General features: G+C 40.1%; 1 protein-coding gene across 6 annotated transcripts in view; it reads right to left on the bottom strand.

Annotated features, from left to right (window-relative positions):
• The window catches only part of GUCY1A3 (guanylate cyclase 1 soluble subunit alpha), a 71,980-nt gene that overhangs the window by 24,395 nt on the left and 29,250 nt on the right, over positions 1 to 18,335 (bottom strand). For 5 of the 6 annotated variants that reach the window (XM_021100507.1, XM_021100510.1, NM_001018033.1 and 2 more), the window contains exons 2-4: positions 14,005 to 14,387; positions 6,794 to 6,855; positions 470 to 528 (exon numbers count right to left, since the gene is read on the bottom strand). In XM_021100507.1, the coding sequence (XP_020956166.1) occupies positions 470 to 528; positions 6,794 to 6,855; positions 14,005 to 14,253 (370 nt within the window). In that variant the 5' untranslated portion in view covers positions 14,254 to 14,387. Of the gene's footprint in view, positions 1 to 469; positions 529 to 6,793; positions 6,856 to 14,004; positions 14,393 to 18,335 lie in introns of those variants that run through there. The other variant, XM_021100511.1, reaches the window with a different exon arrangement.

Below are 18,335 nucleotides of genomic sequence, written 5' to 3'. Positions count from 1 at the left end.
TTGTTTCCCCGAAACTAATTATTAATATGAGAGCACTGCTCACCCTTTTTCCCTACAAATGCTTCTAACCTATTAAAATTTACTTATTTTACTTTGTTTCATAGGATTTTTCAGGCATAAATGAGGGACATTTAGTTAAGTTCAAGACCAAAGCATGTGAATGTCTATGAGTCAGCCTCCGAGTCAGTTTTATCTACTTCTCAGCAAATAAACATTATAGGAAGAGGAAATGTTTTAGGTGAAACAAAGGTATATACTATGAAAAAGAGTTATTCTTTACATTAACACAAAACATGATATTTAATAATTCTCATCGGAAGTTACCAACAAATAAATATGAATATTCTAGAAGAAAATATTAGTTCTACAGGTAAATATTTTACAGGAATAGAAAAATCTTAGTTTAAGGGTAAAATGTTAGATCTACAAGTATAATTATTTCCTAATCACATGCATTTAACTCTATTACCTGCTGCAGTTGCTTGCTCTGCAATTATTTTTTCAAAGTCTTCTCTTTCCAAAGATTTCCTGAAATTATTTCAATATCTCAAATTATAAACTGACAAGTGAATGCTAAAATTTTAGATTATAACATATAGAAATGATGACAGAACATAATTTAAATTACCTTTTCTGTAGAGGCAAATTTTGAGTGTCAAGTTCACAGGAAAGGGAGCAGTGACAGTACGAACCCAAAATAATGTTGGGAAACCCCCAAATACACCTGATATAGATTCCTTTATCAATATTTATAAAGTAGGGGAATTCCCGTCGTAGCTCAGTGGTTAACAAATCTGACTAGGAACCATGAGGTTGTGGGTTCGATCCCTGGCCTTGCTCAGTGGGTTAAGGATCTGGTGTTGCTGTGAGCTGTGGTGTAGGTTGCAGATGCGGCTCGGATCCCACGTTGCTGTGACTCTGGCGTAGGCTGGCGGCTACAGCTCCAATTAGACCTCTAGCCTGGGAACCTCCATGTGCCGTGGGTAAAGCCCTAGAAAAGACAAAAAACAAAAAGATTTATAAAGTATATTTACCTTTTAAGTTAGCTTTACATAGGCTAAAGGTAGAAGAAGTTTGCACTGGCAGAAAACCAGGGGTATGAAATGGCCTAAAAAAGGATTGTAATAAGACATCCTAGGGTTTTCTGATTACCCAGCCATGCAGAAGCATCACTGTATTGATGGATTCACTTTTAAGTAGTTTATTTATTTTCTAAACCAAATACATAGTATATCCTGCTTTTGAGTTTCAGGTTCTATATATTTAACTCTCAGACATCATTACCTTAAACTTTTACTCTTGATCTTATATAAAAACTAGTAACTAATGAAATCTATTCCTCATTCAATTACCGCACTGCTTTATGTAGTATAGAAGTTGACAGTATATTATTATACACTTTGATTGATAGAAGGTTTTAGTAATTTCATCTGGACAACTTGATTCACATTTGCCTAATTGTTTTTTTGTTTTGTTTTGTTTTGTTTTGTTTTGTCTTTTTGCTATTTCTTTGGGTCACACCCGCTGCATATGGAGGTTCCCAGGCTAGGGGTCGAATCGGAGCTGTAGCTGCCAGCCTACACCGGAGCCACAGCAACGCGGGATCCGAGCCGCGTCTGCAGCCTGCACCACAGCTCACGGCAACGCCGGATTGTTAACCCACTGAGCAAGGGCAGGGATCGAACCCGCAACCTCATGGTTCCTAGTCGAATTCGCCAACCACTGTGCCACGACGGGAATTCCTGCCTAATTGTTTTTTGATGATTCCTTTCTTTTTTTAACATGAAAAGATGCTCAAAATCATTAATTATTAAAGAAATGCAAATCAAAATTACAATGAAGTACTACCTCATACTGGTCACATAGCCATCATCAGAAAGTCTACAAATAATAAATGCTGGAGAGGGTATGGAGAAAAGGGAACCCTCCTACAATGTTGGTAGACATGTAAATTGGCGCAGCCACTATGGAAGACAGTATGGTGTTCCTCAAAAAGTTAAAAATAGAGTTGCCATATGTTCCAGCAATCCTACTCCTGGGTATATATCTGGACAAAACTATAATTCAAAAAGACACTTGATGATTTCTGATGGTGATAACTGATTATGACCAAATTTGCCAAACTACTAAAGCATATTGAAAGACATCCAAGTTCTATTTGTGTTTCAGCTTGCTATTAGACAAGCTAAGATTACAAATAAGCATAAATTTAAAATATTAAACAGATTTCAGTACAGTACGATACATTTAGAGAAGTTTCAAAAGGAAACATTTATGAGAAGGAAAATTGCTCTGTTGGCTACTTAACACATAAAGGTATATTGCTGGAGTTCCCGTAATGGCGCAGTGGTTGGCGAATCCGACTAGGAACCATGAGGTTGCGGGTTCGATCCCTGCCCTTGCTCAGTGGGTTAACGATCCGGCGTTGCCGTGAGCTGTGGTGCAGGTCTCAGACGCGGCTCGGATCCCGCGTTGCTGTGGCTCTGGCATAGATTGGCAGCTACAGCTCCGATTAGACCCCTAGCCTGGGAACCTCCATATGCCATGGGAGCGGCCCAAGATATGGCAAAAAGACAAAAAAAAAAAAAAAAAGTATATTTCTTATAATTATTATTTTTTTAATTTTATTGTAGTTGATTTACAATGTTGTATTAATTTCTTCTGTACAGCAAAGCGGTTCAGTTTTATATTATGTATGCATGTATATGTATATATACACACACACATACATATATATATATATACACATTATATATATTTGTATTCATATTCTTTTCCATTACGGTTCATCACAGGATATTGAATATATTTCCCTGTGCTATATGGTAGGATCTTGCTGCTTATCCATCCTATATATATTTTTTATATTAATTGACATCTCTTTATTTTTTTAAATTTTTTATAATGATCATAACAATCTGATTTCACAGGATTTTCATCCCACAGCCCAAGCACATCCCCCCACCCCCCATATCCATCCTATATATTAAAATAGCATGCCTCTTCTAATCCCTAACTACCAAACTTTCTCTCCCATACCTCCTTCCACTCTGGAAATCACTACTCTGTTCTCTATATCTGTGAGTTTGTTTTTGTTTTGTAGATATGTTAATTTGTATTGTATTTTAGATTCCACATAAGTGATATCATATGGTATTTTTCTCTTTCTTACTTATTTTGTTTAGTATGATAATCTCTAGGCCCATCCACGTTGCTTCAAATTACATTATTTCATTTTTTATGGCTGAGTAATATTCCATTGTATGTATGTACCACATATTTATGCATTCATCTGTCAATGGACATTTGTTTCCATGTTTTGGCTACTGTTAATAGAGCTGCTATGAACATAAGGGTCCATGTATCTTTTCAAATTATAGTTTTGTCTGGGTATGTGCCCAGGAGTGGGATTGTTGGATAAAATACTAGTTAAAATGTATCCTTATCTAAATAGGCTGAGGATTATGATATGGTGTTACGTCTAGTTTGAATCTAGTTATCCCAAAACCCCTCATTATATATTATATTAGTTAGTCTTTAGATTTGCTTCTTTTTCTCATTTCAGTAACTTCGATTTTTTTCCTAAAGACTGAGAGCAAATCTGCTTAGAGAACTGTTTTGCCAATTCCAGGAAAGCTTTGTTAATCCTACTGCCTTTCAAAGTAAGTTCCCTATCTCTACCTTCAAATTTTTTCTCAAAAGGAGAAGGTGTAAGCCTGCCTGTCCACCAGCAAATGTGTGGTGTGTTGTGCACACAGGCACACACATACCAGACATGAGTTCATACATGATGTTGTGATATGACCAAAAGGTCCTAAAAACAGAAGAAAAGCAAAAGCTCTCTGTGTAACCAACCCACAGAGGTATCATCACAACTGTACTAAAACTCATTCACTTAGAAAAGGTGGTGTGGGGGAGTTCCCTTGTGAGGGTTAAGGATATGGTGCTGTCACTGCAGAGGCTCAGGTCACTGCTGTGATGCCCGTGGGTTTGATCCCTGGCCCACGAACTTGCACATACTGTGGGTGTGGCCAAAAAAAAGGGTGGGGGAGAAGGGGGGACGGTCTCCAGTCCTTCCTTAGGGGCAGTTTATTGTTTAACATATTGGCTTTTTTGCTTGTTAAGTCATGTAAAATAATAAGCAGTGTAGAAAAAGGAATAAAGTATATTTGGCTTTGGGCAAACTAACAGGAGGAGAAATTTCAGACAACCTGCCAAAAGGATGGGGGAAAAAAGCCCAATATAACCAAGAACTAGAGAAAAAAAGCAGAGAAGCCCTTTAGCACATCAGCAGAATGTTTTCTTTTTATAAGAAAAAAGATGCCTCCTCTTACTTCAACAGTGGAATCATCATTAGGATAATTTCAAAGTATGATCAATTCTTTAAGGAGTCAGGAAGGTGACAAAATCTTTTCCAAGATTTCCAATTATTTTTGAGTTTTGAGGGTTTTTTTTTTTTTTTTTTTTTTTAAGAGCTACATCTCTGGGAACACACCCTAATTGAATATCTGCATCTAGCTTAGGAACGTTTTCAGGACACAAATCCCTGAGAATGAATTTTGGGTAAACTGTCTGCCAAGGACTTAGGCAGACAGACCCAGTAGCAGAGCTGCAGGACCCGTTGGCTATCTTATCAGACTGACTGAGAATTAAGGTCAGAGGCGTTTTGGAATGCTTTCCAGATCACTCTGTAAACAAAGCTGCTGTCAGACACATAGATTCACACTCTCTCCTTCTGGCCCTGTCTGTGACCCCTTCTTAGCTTGCCTGCTGCCTAAAGTCTGGGACCAGTTAGTCAGCAAGCAAAATTAAACACAGATAATCCAGAGAGCAGATTATCCACTCCTGAGCAGTAGACAGATGAATGAATTTATACAATATTCCCAACAATGGTACTAGTCTGCAAAGCTTCAAAGTTTAATTCTGAACATTGGAACTCAAGTAGTTATTGTTTGCAAATGAAATAATCCTTTGATTTCAGAAAAACAAAAATGAGGGCAAATCAAGTTATCCACCAGCAGTAAATGTGCTATACACACACACACACACACACACACACATACACGTATATATAGAGATAGACGAATGTATATATATATATATATATATATATACACAAATACATATACATACAAGTATATGTACATATACAAATATATATATACAAATGCATGTATATATACAAATGTGTATATATAAATATACATATATACACATAAATATATGTATACATACAAATTATATATATAGTTTTGGTTTTACTGGCTGCACTCATGGCATGTGGAAATTACTTCCTAGGCCAGGGATCAAACCTGAGCCACAGTTGCAACCTGTGCCACAGCTGCAGCAACACCAGGTCCTTAACCTGCTGCACCACATAGGAACTTGCAATTAAAAAAAATAATTACAGGAGTTCCTGTCGTGGTGCAGTGGAAACGAATCTGACTAGGAACCATGAGGTTGCGGGTTCGATCCCTGGCCTCGCTCAGTGGGCTAAGGATCCGGTGTTGCCATGAGCTGAGATATAGGTCACAGACACAGCTCAGATCTGGTGTTCCTGTGGCTGCGGCGTAGGCGGGCGGCTACAGCTCCGATAAGACCCCTAGCCTGGGAACCTCCACATGCCGTGGGTGCAGTCCTAGAAAAGGCAAAAAGACCAAAAAAAAAAAAAAAAAAAATCAGGCTTTACAAAAAATCACCTTATATATGATGCCTCTACAAAAAGCTTTCTTAAAGAAAATTTCAGACAGAGTAGAAGGAAAAAGTATTAATGGAACTGATATTCAGCCAGTGCAACCAGTATAACCAGACTAGTTAGGAAAACAGTGAAACACCTTCCTAAGGACTGATAACAGCTGCTGCCCAATCTCCCTGAACTGCCCTCCTCCTGCTTTCCCCACCCTTTCCCTTCTCCTGATCCAGCAGCTAAAAGTTTAACCTACGGTTGAGGTGAGAGGGTTTCCGGGAGGCTGGAGGGGAACAGGAGGATGAAGGTAGCCCTGAGATCCGGCCCCAATCTCTTGGCAGTGCTCTTCAATCGAGGAGTCTGTTCTGATCCATGCCTTACCTTTGTTAAATATTTCAGAAATGACCCCTTAGTGGGAAAGAATAGGCCATCTGGGAGCTGACTAAAAAGCAGCAGCACAGGGCAATAAAGTTAAAATCATGGGCTCTGAAAAATCCAGGCTTGATATTCAGTTTTGCCTTTTCCTAAACAGCTATATGATCCCAGACATTTTATAGAACCATGGGTTTATTGATATATAAAATGTAAAAAGTGAATTCACCTGCTTTCAGACTAGTGGCAGCTAAAACACTTAGGCTAGTTCCTGGTACACCAAAGTGATTCAAATTACACTGATTGGAGTTCCCATTGTGGCGCAGTGGTTAACGAATCCGACTAGGAACCATGAGGTTGCAGGTTCGGTCCCTGCCCTTGCTCAGGGGGTTAACGATCCGGCGTTGCCGTGAGCTGTGGTGTAGGTTGCAGACGCGGCTCGGATCCCGCGTTGCTGTGGCTCTGGCGTAGGTCAGTGGCTACAGCTCCGATTCAACCCCTAGCCTGGGAACCTCCATATGCCGCGGGAGCGGCCCAAGAAATAGCAACAACAACAACAACAATAATGCCGAGGGAGCGGCCCAAGAAATAGCAACAACAATAACAACAACAACAAAAGACAAAAAAAAAAAAAAAAAAAACAAATTACACTGATACATCATTAAGCATTGGTTATCAGTAGCTGTGCCAGCTATTGTAACAGGAGAGTCACACAACTGAAGTGATTCAATTTACCTGCTTTCCTTTATTTTGTGTTTCGCCAGTGTTCTCTGAAGGGCAAGGTTCAGCCGCTCAAACTGCAAATCGAAAAGAAAAGTTTTATATGTTCCCTTAAATAATTATTTTCTTGAAGATTCATAACTTTATAAAAATTTGTCCTGTACCCTTCTTATAAGGAAGCAGAAGTGTTATTACTTTAATGGTAAGTGTAGAGGCTTGACACTATGGAGAAGGGAACTGACTTTCTCTAGGATATTCCTGCTCAGGGAGAAGCAAAGCGCTCAGACTAACTTGAGTGGGGATGTGGGATGTGTGGCTAACAGGCTTGGCCCTTGCAGGGGCGGGCTCGATGAACAACAAAACAGAATCAAGCTGAGCTGGAGCCCAAATAGGAGACTCTGTTTGGTAAAGTCACGTTTTCTGTGGACGGATTGTGGGCATCATTTCCTCAGGGTCAGGAAATCCCTTGGATGCACTGCCAAGTACTTCAGTCTCAGCAGGGCTCTAGCCAAGTGACTCCAAATCCTTCCACAGAGCTTCCACCAGCCACCCCAGCGACAGACCACCCATCCCCTAAGTGCACACTTACCTCTCACGTACCATTCACGTTTGCTTTAGAAATCTCCCAAGTATCTGTCTTTCCCTTCTTTTATCCCTTAAATCCAATCTGTCACCAAGGTCCGCTGATCACTGATTTGAAATGAATCCTGGATTTCCCCAAACTTGTACTAATTTCCTTTCTTGGAACTAATAGTCTTCGCCCAATACTTACGGTGTTCTTCTCTCTGATTGATTTGTGAGTATTTCATGAATTTTCCTAGATTGCAAAATAGTTGTATGTCAGCCTGCATAGTTTCAAATACTGGTTGACCATTAATCTCTCTTAACAGCTCGTTCTCTCTAACCAGTTGATAAGTGGGAAGTAAACTGTCAGTAAAGCAGTGCTGCCAATTTCTTTGCATTCCATGAAAAAAAATCATATGCATCTATGTGTATATACAGCCACTGATTCTTTCTGTAGTTTACCCAGAGGACAGTGGAGAATTCTCTGGCTCTGTCCCAAGTTGTGAAATTCCTTTTTCCTTAAGAACTATTTATATCTCTCTTGGAGTTTCTAACCGGTCAAGTGAGACAGTAGAGTTAAGCAAAATAGACCAGGCTCCTGTTTTAATAAAATGAGTTATGAAAGAACTTTTGATTTTTAAAGTGCATTGGAGCTTAGAAAAGAAATGTGAAATTTCTTGAAAGTGCAAGAGCCAAAAAGAAGAGAACGTTCTTTGAGCACATAGAAAAATTTTTCTGACAGTTCAGATAAGGATGGTACCTTCCCTGGTGGTCTTGTGGTTAGAATTCAGATAAGATGGGTAGGATACATCTGCCTCAGGATGCAAAAAAAAAAAAAAAAAGGTTGGCAGGAGGCTGGGCCAGTGGGTAGATTCTGAGCAAGGGCCCTGGGGATGTGTGCAATGACAAAGAGCCAGATGCCTGGCAGGTGGGGATCATGTTGGGAAGGGAAACGCTAGCCTGTTTCTCAGCAGTCTTTTATATCAGGGGGAGAGGAAGAGAACATTAAACTGGAGACCATAAAGGAGGCAGATCGGCCTGGGGTGAACTTAAGAAGCTTCAATTGCTCAAGGGCCTTTTATTTTGTATAAAGTTACTCTGCCTTTACTAACACCAGCAAGTCAGTGTAGATTAAAACCTATGAAACCCTGGATTTCTGGGCCATGTGTATTTCTGTAAAACATACTCATGCAGTAGAGGGATCAGCAATGAAGTGAGAATAACTGCCTCTGCATGAGCTCTCAGATGTCTTTCAAGCATTTGCTACTAGACTCTTTTTCTTACTAACTGTCTTCTCCACTAGAATAGAGGCTCCAAAAGGGCAGGGGATACCTGTTTTGCTCACCACTACATGTTTGGGACCTCGACAGTACCTGGCCACAGGAGATGCTCACAACATACTGATGGAATGAAGGAGTGAATGAATGAATGAATAGCTGTGCGGATAAGCATTGCTTGCCCCCTAATCCCCATCATCTATCTTATGTCTTGAAGGCTTGGTCTTTAACAGTTATATCAGTGAAGCAGTACAACCCAGTACAGAGGTGTTAACTCTCTCAGCTTGCTCACAGATACATTTAGATTGTTTCCAATTGTTCCTGGCCAGGAACTTTTGCTGAGCAATGAGGAAAGAAAATCCATCCAGTTCTGCCACTAAAGATATTTTCCTTCCTTACCCTTAGCACCAGTAGAGACCACTGTTCTCTTGACCTTTTGGTTAAAGCACCAGGTAAACACTTTTACTTAATTATCTTTTCACTTGATAGAGACAGATATATATTCCTTGCTAAAACAAGCACTGTCACACAAATATACCATTTATTAATCCTTCAGGACTAACTGCTATTGGACAAAATATTGCTGTGAACACTCTGAATGGGATTTCTTTGCTATGGCTTATGTGTAAGTGATTTCTGTTGATTTTTTACTTTTCTACAGTTTTGCTTTCTTTTCCTTTTCCTTTTTTTTCTTTTTTTTTTTTTTTTTTTTTTGCTTTTCTTTTTTTTTTTTTTTTTGCTTTTTATGGCTGACTTGCTACATATGAAAGTTCCCAATCTGGAGATCAAATCAGAACTGTAGCTGCTAGCCTACACCACAGCTCGTGGCAATGCCGGACCCCCAATCCACAGAGAGAGGCCAGGGATGGAACTCACATCCTCATGTATACTAGTAGGATTTGTTCCCACTGAGCCACAATGGGAACTCCCTTTTCTACAGTTTTTATTGTTTTTCTATAACAAGGGTATTTCAGTTCATAAGGATACTGTAACACTGCTTCTTTTGTTCTTTTTGCAGTCCAGTATTTTGCAGCATTTAGAGACTCCTGGAGTCTTCTCAGATCTTCTTAGTGTCACAAGGTCTGATTTGGGATAATCTCCTCTATAGAAGCATATCTGACTCCATTCAATTCAGTAAGTGGGTTCTGATTTGCTACTGTGGCTAATATCATACTGTGATTTCTTTAAGGACACTGTGCCTGAGGAGCTTACAGGATTATTGGAGAGAATCCATGAAAAATGAGCTAACATTATAACAAAAAGAGTGATGGGTTATCAATGAGCTGCAGAGACCTTTGCAGCACTCCAGTTATCTCTTACTCAAAGCAAGTGGCCTTTTAAGTGCCTCAAAACAATGAAAAGTTGGCATTAGATGAGCAAAAAGGCCTCTGTAACCTACTATTCCATGACACTGTAATGACATCTCCCACTCCATATTTGCTAAAAATAATGAATAATACTTGGGCCCCATAAAACATAACTGGGGAGTTAAGTCTGATTATCTAAAATAAGAACTATGGGAATTCCCACTGTGGCACAATGGATTGGCAGTGTCTCTGCAGTGCCAGGATGCAGGTTCAATCCCCCAGCATGGCACAGCGGGGTAAAGGATCTGATGTTGGTGCAGCTGCAGCATAGGTCACAACTGCAGCTTAGATCTTATCCCTGGCCCAGGAACACCACGAGCCGCAAGGCAGCCAAAAAAGAAAAAAAGAAAAAGAAAAAAAAAAAAAGAATGACGATGTCATAAAATTCTATTTGGAGTCTCTTCCTTTGAGTTAATGAACAGTAGGTGAAGAATGAAATATGACCACTTAAAAAGATTCAGTTAAAAAAGAAAAAGCCCTATTTAATCAAAGACACAGATGTATGGACTGCTGATGAAGTAATCTATGTTGCTAGAGATGTCATTCCACTGCCCAAATGTATCCAGCACTGGGATATTTACTGTTCTAGTGTAAATGGCCTCAGCCGTGGGAAAGAGTCCTCATCCATCAACTATACCCCTTCCACCTCCCAAAATTCCCATAGCCTCGCCTTCCCTACCATGTGGCACTGCAAATCTTAACGATTATCCCTGTGAATTCACCAACAAACAACATGGGTTATAAATAAAAGAAAAAAGGGGAAAAATTCCGGTATTCATAATTTTTTTAAAGAGATTCCGACATGTGTACAACTTGTATTGTAGGCACCCAACATTTATCAAACCGCATGACGAAGCCACCATGGTAATGACAGGACTCAGGGAAAGCCTGGGTGCTCTCCAGCTTCCCCATCCCCACCATCTGTTCATCCTGTGCACCTTGCTCTGCCCTTGGAAATGAGAGGACCATCTGCTTCCCAGACTGGGATGCCAACTCATGGCCTGAGAAGAGCTGCATCCCTCATGCCAGCAAAGCTGGCTGGTGAGTGACTAGAGTAGGAAGAGAATAATTAAATAGTTCCATCTCAAAACCCATTAACCAAAGTACTACTGGGTGCTAATATATTTGCATTAAAGTCCCTCACCTGCTATTTCTAAGTTACCAACCCTTCAAGTTTCAATTCAAGCCTCTTTTTTCCTCACTTGAGCCTTTATTGTTGACACACTAACCACCCTGTCCTTCAAAAGCTCTGTGACTTTGGTCAAGTCACTAACCTCTCTAGTCCTTCTTGAGAGTGAAACAAGATTACCTCTAATGTTCCTTCCACTCCCTGGTTCTTCAGTGCATCACACCAGGGAGAGGGCTGGCGTTGGGACAGTTAAAAATCATCAGTGAATTATAACAGCTGGAGTCTGATTCTATCAATGCCCCATCTCTTAGATTAAGTGACTTTATATGAAACTGTGAATACTGACAAAGGAAGACACACCATGAACATTTTCACTGGCTTTTTTATTTTAGCCGCACGGGGAGAGGAGCTCCCCACCTGCTATGTCTATTCCAAAGATATTTGACTGAATTAGGTTTATGCTCTCTTCCCAGAGTTCTCTTTTTCCCCTTTTTTTTTCCACTTTTATTGGGAGAAAGTTGACATACATCACAGTATAAGTTTACAAGGGAGGGAGTGGGACAGACTGAGGTTAGTGGACTCAACCATTCCATTTAGAATGGATAAACAATGAGGTCCTACTGTACAGCACAGGGAAGTATATCCAATTTCCTGGGATAGAACATGAGGGAAGACAGTAGGAGAAAAAGAGTGTGTGTGTGTGTGTTTATGACTAGGTTACTTTTCTGTACAGCAGAAATTGACAGAACATTGTAAATCAAACATAATTTTAGGAGTTCCTGTCATGGTGCAGCAGAAACAAATCTCACTATGAATCATGGGGTTGAAGGTTCGATCCCTGGCCTCACTCAGTGGGTTAAGGATCCGGCATTGCCATGAGCTGTGCTGTAGGTTGCAGATGTGGCTCAGATCTGGCGTTGCTGTGGCTGTGGTTTAGGCCGGCAGCAACAGCTCCAATTAGACCCCTAGCCTGGGAACCTCCATATGCTGCAGGTGTGGCCCTAAAAAGACAAAAGGCAAAAGACAAAAAAAAAAAAAAAAAAAAAAAACCACCATAATTTTGAAAAAGAAAAAAGTTTACAGGGTATAGCATGATGGTTTGATTTACATATAACTACCATGATAAGTTTAGCTAACATCTGTCTTTAGATACTATAAAAGAAAAAAAGTTTACAGGGTATAACATGATGGTTTGATTTACATATAATTTACATGATAGGTTTAGCTAACATCTGATACGATAAAAGGAAAAAAGGAAAAAGAAAAAAAAATGTCTTCTTGTGATGAGGACTCATAGGATTTACTTAACATTTTCCTCCACATCATAGAGCAGTGTTGGTTGCAATCATCATGTTGTATATTACACCCCTAGTGCTCCTTTACTGTAGACCTGCAAGTTTGTACCTTCTGATCACTCTTGACTACCTTCTTCACCTTGAATTCCCTTCCCACACCCTCTTCCTGTAGGAGCCACAAGCATGACATCTTTTTCTTTTCCTTTCCCTTTTCTTTTCTTCTTTTTATGGCTGCATCTGTGACATATGTAAGTTCCTGAGCTAGGGGCCGAATCTGAACTGCAGCTGCAGGCCTACACCACAGCCACAGCAACACCAGATCCGAGCCACCTCCATGACCTACATCATAGCTTGTGGCAACACCAGATACTTAATGCACTGAGCAAGGCCAAGGATCAAAGCTGCATCCACATGGACACTATGACAGTTTCTTAACCCACTGAGTCACAACAGAAATTCAATTATCTATTGTTCTTCCTTCTTTCCTTTCCTTCTTCCTTTCCTTCTTCCTCTCCTTCCTCCTTCCTTCCTTCCTTTCTTTCTTTCTCTCTTTCTTTCTCTCACTCATGTCTCTCTCCCTTCATTCCTTCTTTCCTTCTCCACCCATGGCATGCGGAAGTTCCTGGGCCACTGCAGTGACAATGCTGGATGCTTAACCTATGAGCCACGTGGGAACTCCTGCTTTTTTCTCTGATTTTTTTGTTTTAAGATTCCACATATACGTGAGATCATACAGGATTTGCCTTTCCAGAGTTCTTGTAAAGGTGGTGCTCCAGATCTCCAAAGGACATTAGGATGTGCTGCTGGCAGAACTTTCTCCAGACGTGACCCAGCTCACCACATGTGGGTGTCATGGGCAAGCACTGGCCCATGACCCTGTACCTGGGAAACAGCTCAAGCCTGGTGTGAGCGGAGATGTCAGATTCAAAGCCAGCAGGACAAGGGGGGATTTCCCACCTTAACAAATTGGCAGGGAATATATGATGTTATTTGGAATTAGAAGAGGAAAACCCAGCAGAAAATAGTTACTCTTCAAGGAATTTAGTTCTAAAAAAAATTAGCCAACAGCGAAGGGGTACTTAAAATTGGCTACAACTACAAATTATTTCACTGAATGCATGTTCAAGCTCTAGGGCGTAGGTGTTGCGATTTTTTTTTTTTTTCCCATTTTGCAGGTAAGGATGCCAAGACTAAGAGGGGTTAAGTCATAAAGTCATAAAGCTCATCAGACTTCAGGATGCTTTGGGAAAGAATGCAAGATCTTAAGCATTTTAAGATTCAACACAATTAAAGAATATGATTGCTTTAAAGAATGTTTTTATGGAGTTCCCTGAGGACTTAGGAGTGGGTTAAGGATCCAGCGTCATCACCCCAGGAGTTTGGGTGGCTGCTGCAGCACATGTTTGATCCCTCATTTCCTAATGATGCGGGTGCAGCCAAAAAGAAAATAACATGTTTTTAAATGTTTCCAGAAAATATTATATATCTACTATAGCCTGGAAAGTGAGAAAGCAAGTGTTCACATGTTCCTTAAGAAAATATTCTTCCACCATTTTCAAAATATCAGTACAATCGTGAAAGGGCAGGCACTTACCTCTGGGAAAATCAGTTTGCAAATACTCTCTGCCAAAGTGTGAAGATAGACCCGGCTGCGGCTGGTCTTCCTCTGAGGAAGACGTCCTCGTGGGTTCTTCTCCGGGACACTCTGACCCAGAGGCAGGGCTGTGGTCTGGGAGCTCCCTGCTACCTCCTCCGCTGGCTCTTGAGGGACCTGCCCCGGGGCCAGGAGGGAGAAGGGGCAGTCCCCTGTGATATGCAGGTCCTTCAGCTTCGCACAGAACATGGTGATCGCCTCCCAGGGGCTGTTCTTCGTACAGGGACGGACGGACAGAAACTACTATGGGATCAGGGGCACTGTGACTGGGGCATCCAGAGGCAGTGGAAAGTCAGAACAGAAAGAGGAGTGACTCTGTCCGCCTATGAAAACAGAAAAAGACAGGTGTGAAAAAGCCAAGGCCATAGAGTCCTATGTCATTTTCAAGTTAAAAAAAAAATTCTCACGTTGCTGTGGCTCTGGCGTAGGCCGGTGGCTATAGCTCCGATTCAACCCCTAGCCTGGGAACCTCCATATGCCGCGGGAGCGGCCCAAGAAATAGCAACAACAACAACAACAACAACAAAAAGACAAAAGACAAAAAAAAAAAAAAAAAAAAATTCTGTTGTAAATGCCCAATGCAAACTATTACATTTAGAATGGGTAAGCAATGAGACCCTGCTGTACAGCACAGGGAAATATGTCCAATCAATCTCTTGGGACAGAACATGATGGAAGACAGTATGAGAAAAGGAATCTGTGTATATGTGTGACTGGATCACTACGCTGTGCAACAGAGACTGACACAACATTATAAATCAACTAAACTCTAATAAAAAAATTAAATTTAAAAAGGGAAAAAATGCTGCACGGGGCCTTTAGTAAAGATCTTTATTTAATATATGTATTCTAGAATACTAGTGAGATACTTACTTTGAGTATTTTAATAGTTTTCAAATGGAATGTCTGATTTTCTTCAAAATGATTTTAGCACAAACTACTGATTCCCACTTTTTTTTTCTTTTTTACCCCATTTGGTCTAATTTGATTCCACAAAAGTGGAACACTATGGTCTTATGATAGAAGCCAGTTTCAGCCTATGTCATATCACTGCTATCATTACTCCTTTCTCCTCAGAATCTTTGTCTTTTCTGAACAATCAGAATAGCCCAAATAATGTCTCCTAAACATACTGAAAGAAAAAACATACATATGTGTATGTACATATGTATGTATATATGTATACATAATATATATTTCTAAGAAAATGCCATCTGATTCCTAAGAAGATGTCATCAGAACTCAGACAACCCTGGAGGAGACCAGGAAGGCCCCCCTTCCTAGAGGTCTCCTAAAGTCACATGCCTGGCCGTTCTGGCTCACCTTTCCTGGTACTTTTGTTTTTGTTGATGTTGTGATTCCCTCACAGTTCACAGCCCCTATCTCATTAGTTACTTTCAGTGGTGGTTGTAACAACTCCAGCCTATCACCAATACAATCATCTTAATTAACGGCATCCACCAACTTTTTCCATACTGGTAAAATAAAAAAGCATAGAAAAAAGGGGGAGAAAGAACCCACATTTACTTATCCCCTAGCAAGTGCCTGGTATAGTGCTTTAAGCTCTGTGTTTACATTTAAGGCTCATAGCAACCTTTTGAAATAGGTATTATTATCTCTAATAGGCTCAAAGTTTAGGTCATTTTCTTTCCTTTGAAATGCTAGAAAGTGACAGAACTAGGGTTTGAATCCATCTGAATCACATATGAATCACAGCCAATGTGCTTCTATTAACCCAAACTCATATAAGCTAGTTAGACTAGTTTCTAAATCATCAGGCTCAGCTTATACACTAGGATTAGTTTTTTCTTAAAGATATGGTTAAGTTTATATTAGAAAGCAGGAGTTCCCGTCATGGTGCAGTGGAAACAAATCCAACTAGGAACCATGAGGTTATAGGTTCGATCCCTGGCTTTGCTCAGTGGGTTAAGGATCCGGTATCGCCATGAGCTGTGGTGCAGGTCACAGATGCAGCTCGGATCTGGCGTTGCTGTGGTTGTGGCACAGGCTGGCAGCTGTAGCTCTGATTAGACCCCTGGCCTGGGAACCTCCACATGCCTCAGGTGTGGCCTTAAAAAGATAAAAGACAAAAAAAAAAAGAAAAAAAAAAAAGAAAGAAAAAAAAGAAAAGAAAAAAAAAAAAGAAAGTGAGCAAGAACATATAACTCTCCTGCTCATTGGCTGGTGGCACTTGAATCACTTAGGATAAAGACTTGTATTTCAGTCTTTGGAGTCGGAGTTCAATTATGTCTTTTTTCTTCTCTATGCACCTCAATACTCTCAATATGCTCCTACCACATAAAGGTAACAGACTGTAATTTATTCCAGATCAATTACTAATAAGTTTAGAACAATGGTCAATTCATCAAACTGGGACAAACAAGGAAGCTAAATTTGCCTCTGACAGCCCCTGGGAAGTTCCTGGTTATCAGGTTTGGGGAAGATGATGGATGCCAAGACCCTCTTTGACTTAATGTCAAACCCCAAATCTGTGATCACAAGTAATTTATGAATCTTTAGGAAGGTACTAAGGAAGATTCTATGCACTCATGAGCAAAACACATATTCTGCCAGGATAGAATACGATGCTGTCTCTTGCAGCAGACTACTGACCAGTCCAGAGGTAATGTGGTGATGGAGGAATGGTTACTTGGATTCCGAAAGACCTAGAAATCCAAGGCTCTCAACCAGGATTCAGTTAAGATTCAATTCTACCAATGTCTGTTTCTTAGTCGTGATGTCTCTCAACATAACTACTACTATTTATGAATCTCTGTCCTCATCCATGGCTTAGATCCGTGGTCAGGAAACCCTCCTGTAAAGGACCAGAGTGTAGGTCACACCAGCTTTGCAGTCCAAGACTCGGCTCTGCCACTGCAGCAGGAAAGCAGCCACGGCTGACACACAAAGGAACAGCCATGGACGTGTTCACAAAAAAACTGCCTGAATTGGGCCCACAGGCCATGGTGTGCTGACTCCAGTTTGTAAAAAGCAGAGCAAATTAAAGGAAGCATTTTAATCCAAATATAATTTCAACAATTGTTGTGGGAGTTACTTCTTGATCTCCTCTACCCACCTCATCCCCAAATACAGAGCCTCTCTCTGTGCATTCAGGTCTGTACAACTTGAAAGTAATCAAGGAAAGCACATTAGATAATATTAAGTAAATATTTATAAAAACAATAGTACTGTTATTTTATATAAATTTTAAGAACTATATTAATTAAATGCCATGATTTCAGTGACATAAAAATATAATAACTAGGAAAGAGGGCACTCCAAAAAAAAGGAAAGCATTACAAAAATAGAAGTTTATATGTTGGAGTTGATGAAGGCCTGGAACTTTTTCCTAAAATAAACTATTCTGATATAATCACAGGTCAATTAATAATACACACACACACACACACACACACACACATATATATATATATATATATATTTTTTTTTTTAGGGCTGTACCTGAGGCATATGGAAATTCCCAGGCTAGAGATTGAATCAGAGCTGCAGATGCGAGCAGCCATGGCAAAATCAGATTGGGGCCACAGACTATTATGCGGCTTGTGGCAATGCCAGATCCTTAACCCACTGAACAAGTCCAGGGATTGAACCTACATCCTCACGGACACTATGTCAGGTTCTTAACCCACTAAGCCACAAAGTGAACTCCATACATATTATAATTTTAGCCTTGAACTTAGAAGATTGGCATAATGTAGCTTATGAAAATTCTTCCATGATGTTTAATCTTCTCATTTAAATTGAATTTCAACCCTTGTTCCCAAACCCAATATTTCAATTTACATCTTCCTCTTGAATCTCCCTAGAGCAGGATAGATACAACTTGCCAGTCAATCTTCCCTGAAATTCTTTCTTCTTTTAGATTGCACAGTGCTTGAATTTCCAGAAAATGTGCCTACCATTTTTTTTTAATTAAAGTAAAAACAGCAACAGGAAACAAGTTGTGCTTACTTCAAGATCAGTTAAGTGTTTAGTCTCATTAAATCACATATGTATAAACAAACTAATTAGCAGTCTTCATCTGTTCAGCTGATGAAATTACACTATGAACAGATGCACCCAGTGCCGATACCTTGGAAACTTGCATTTGTCATGGGTTTGCCTGCCAGGAAGACAGAATACGTCCTTCAACTGAATGAGTGATGATTTTTAGGTGTAACATTAGCAGTAACTTCAGAAATGGTTTGGTCAGTTCCTGAATCCAGTACAGGGCTGAGTGGAGAAATGGTAGTAAGGAAAAAACAAATTAA

This window comes from Sus scrofa, chromosome 8 (genome assembly GCF_000003025.6).
Source record: "Sus scrofa isolate TJ Tabasco breed Duroc chromosome 8, Sscrofa11.1, whole genome shotgun sequence".
In the NCBI taxonomy this organism is placed as follows: Eukaryota; Metazoa; Chordata; class Mammalia; order Artiodactyla; family Suidae; genus Sus; species Sus scrofa.
The sequence above is the reverse complement of the archived record's forward strand: the minus strand, read 5'-3'. Positions and strand labels throughout refer to the sequence as shown.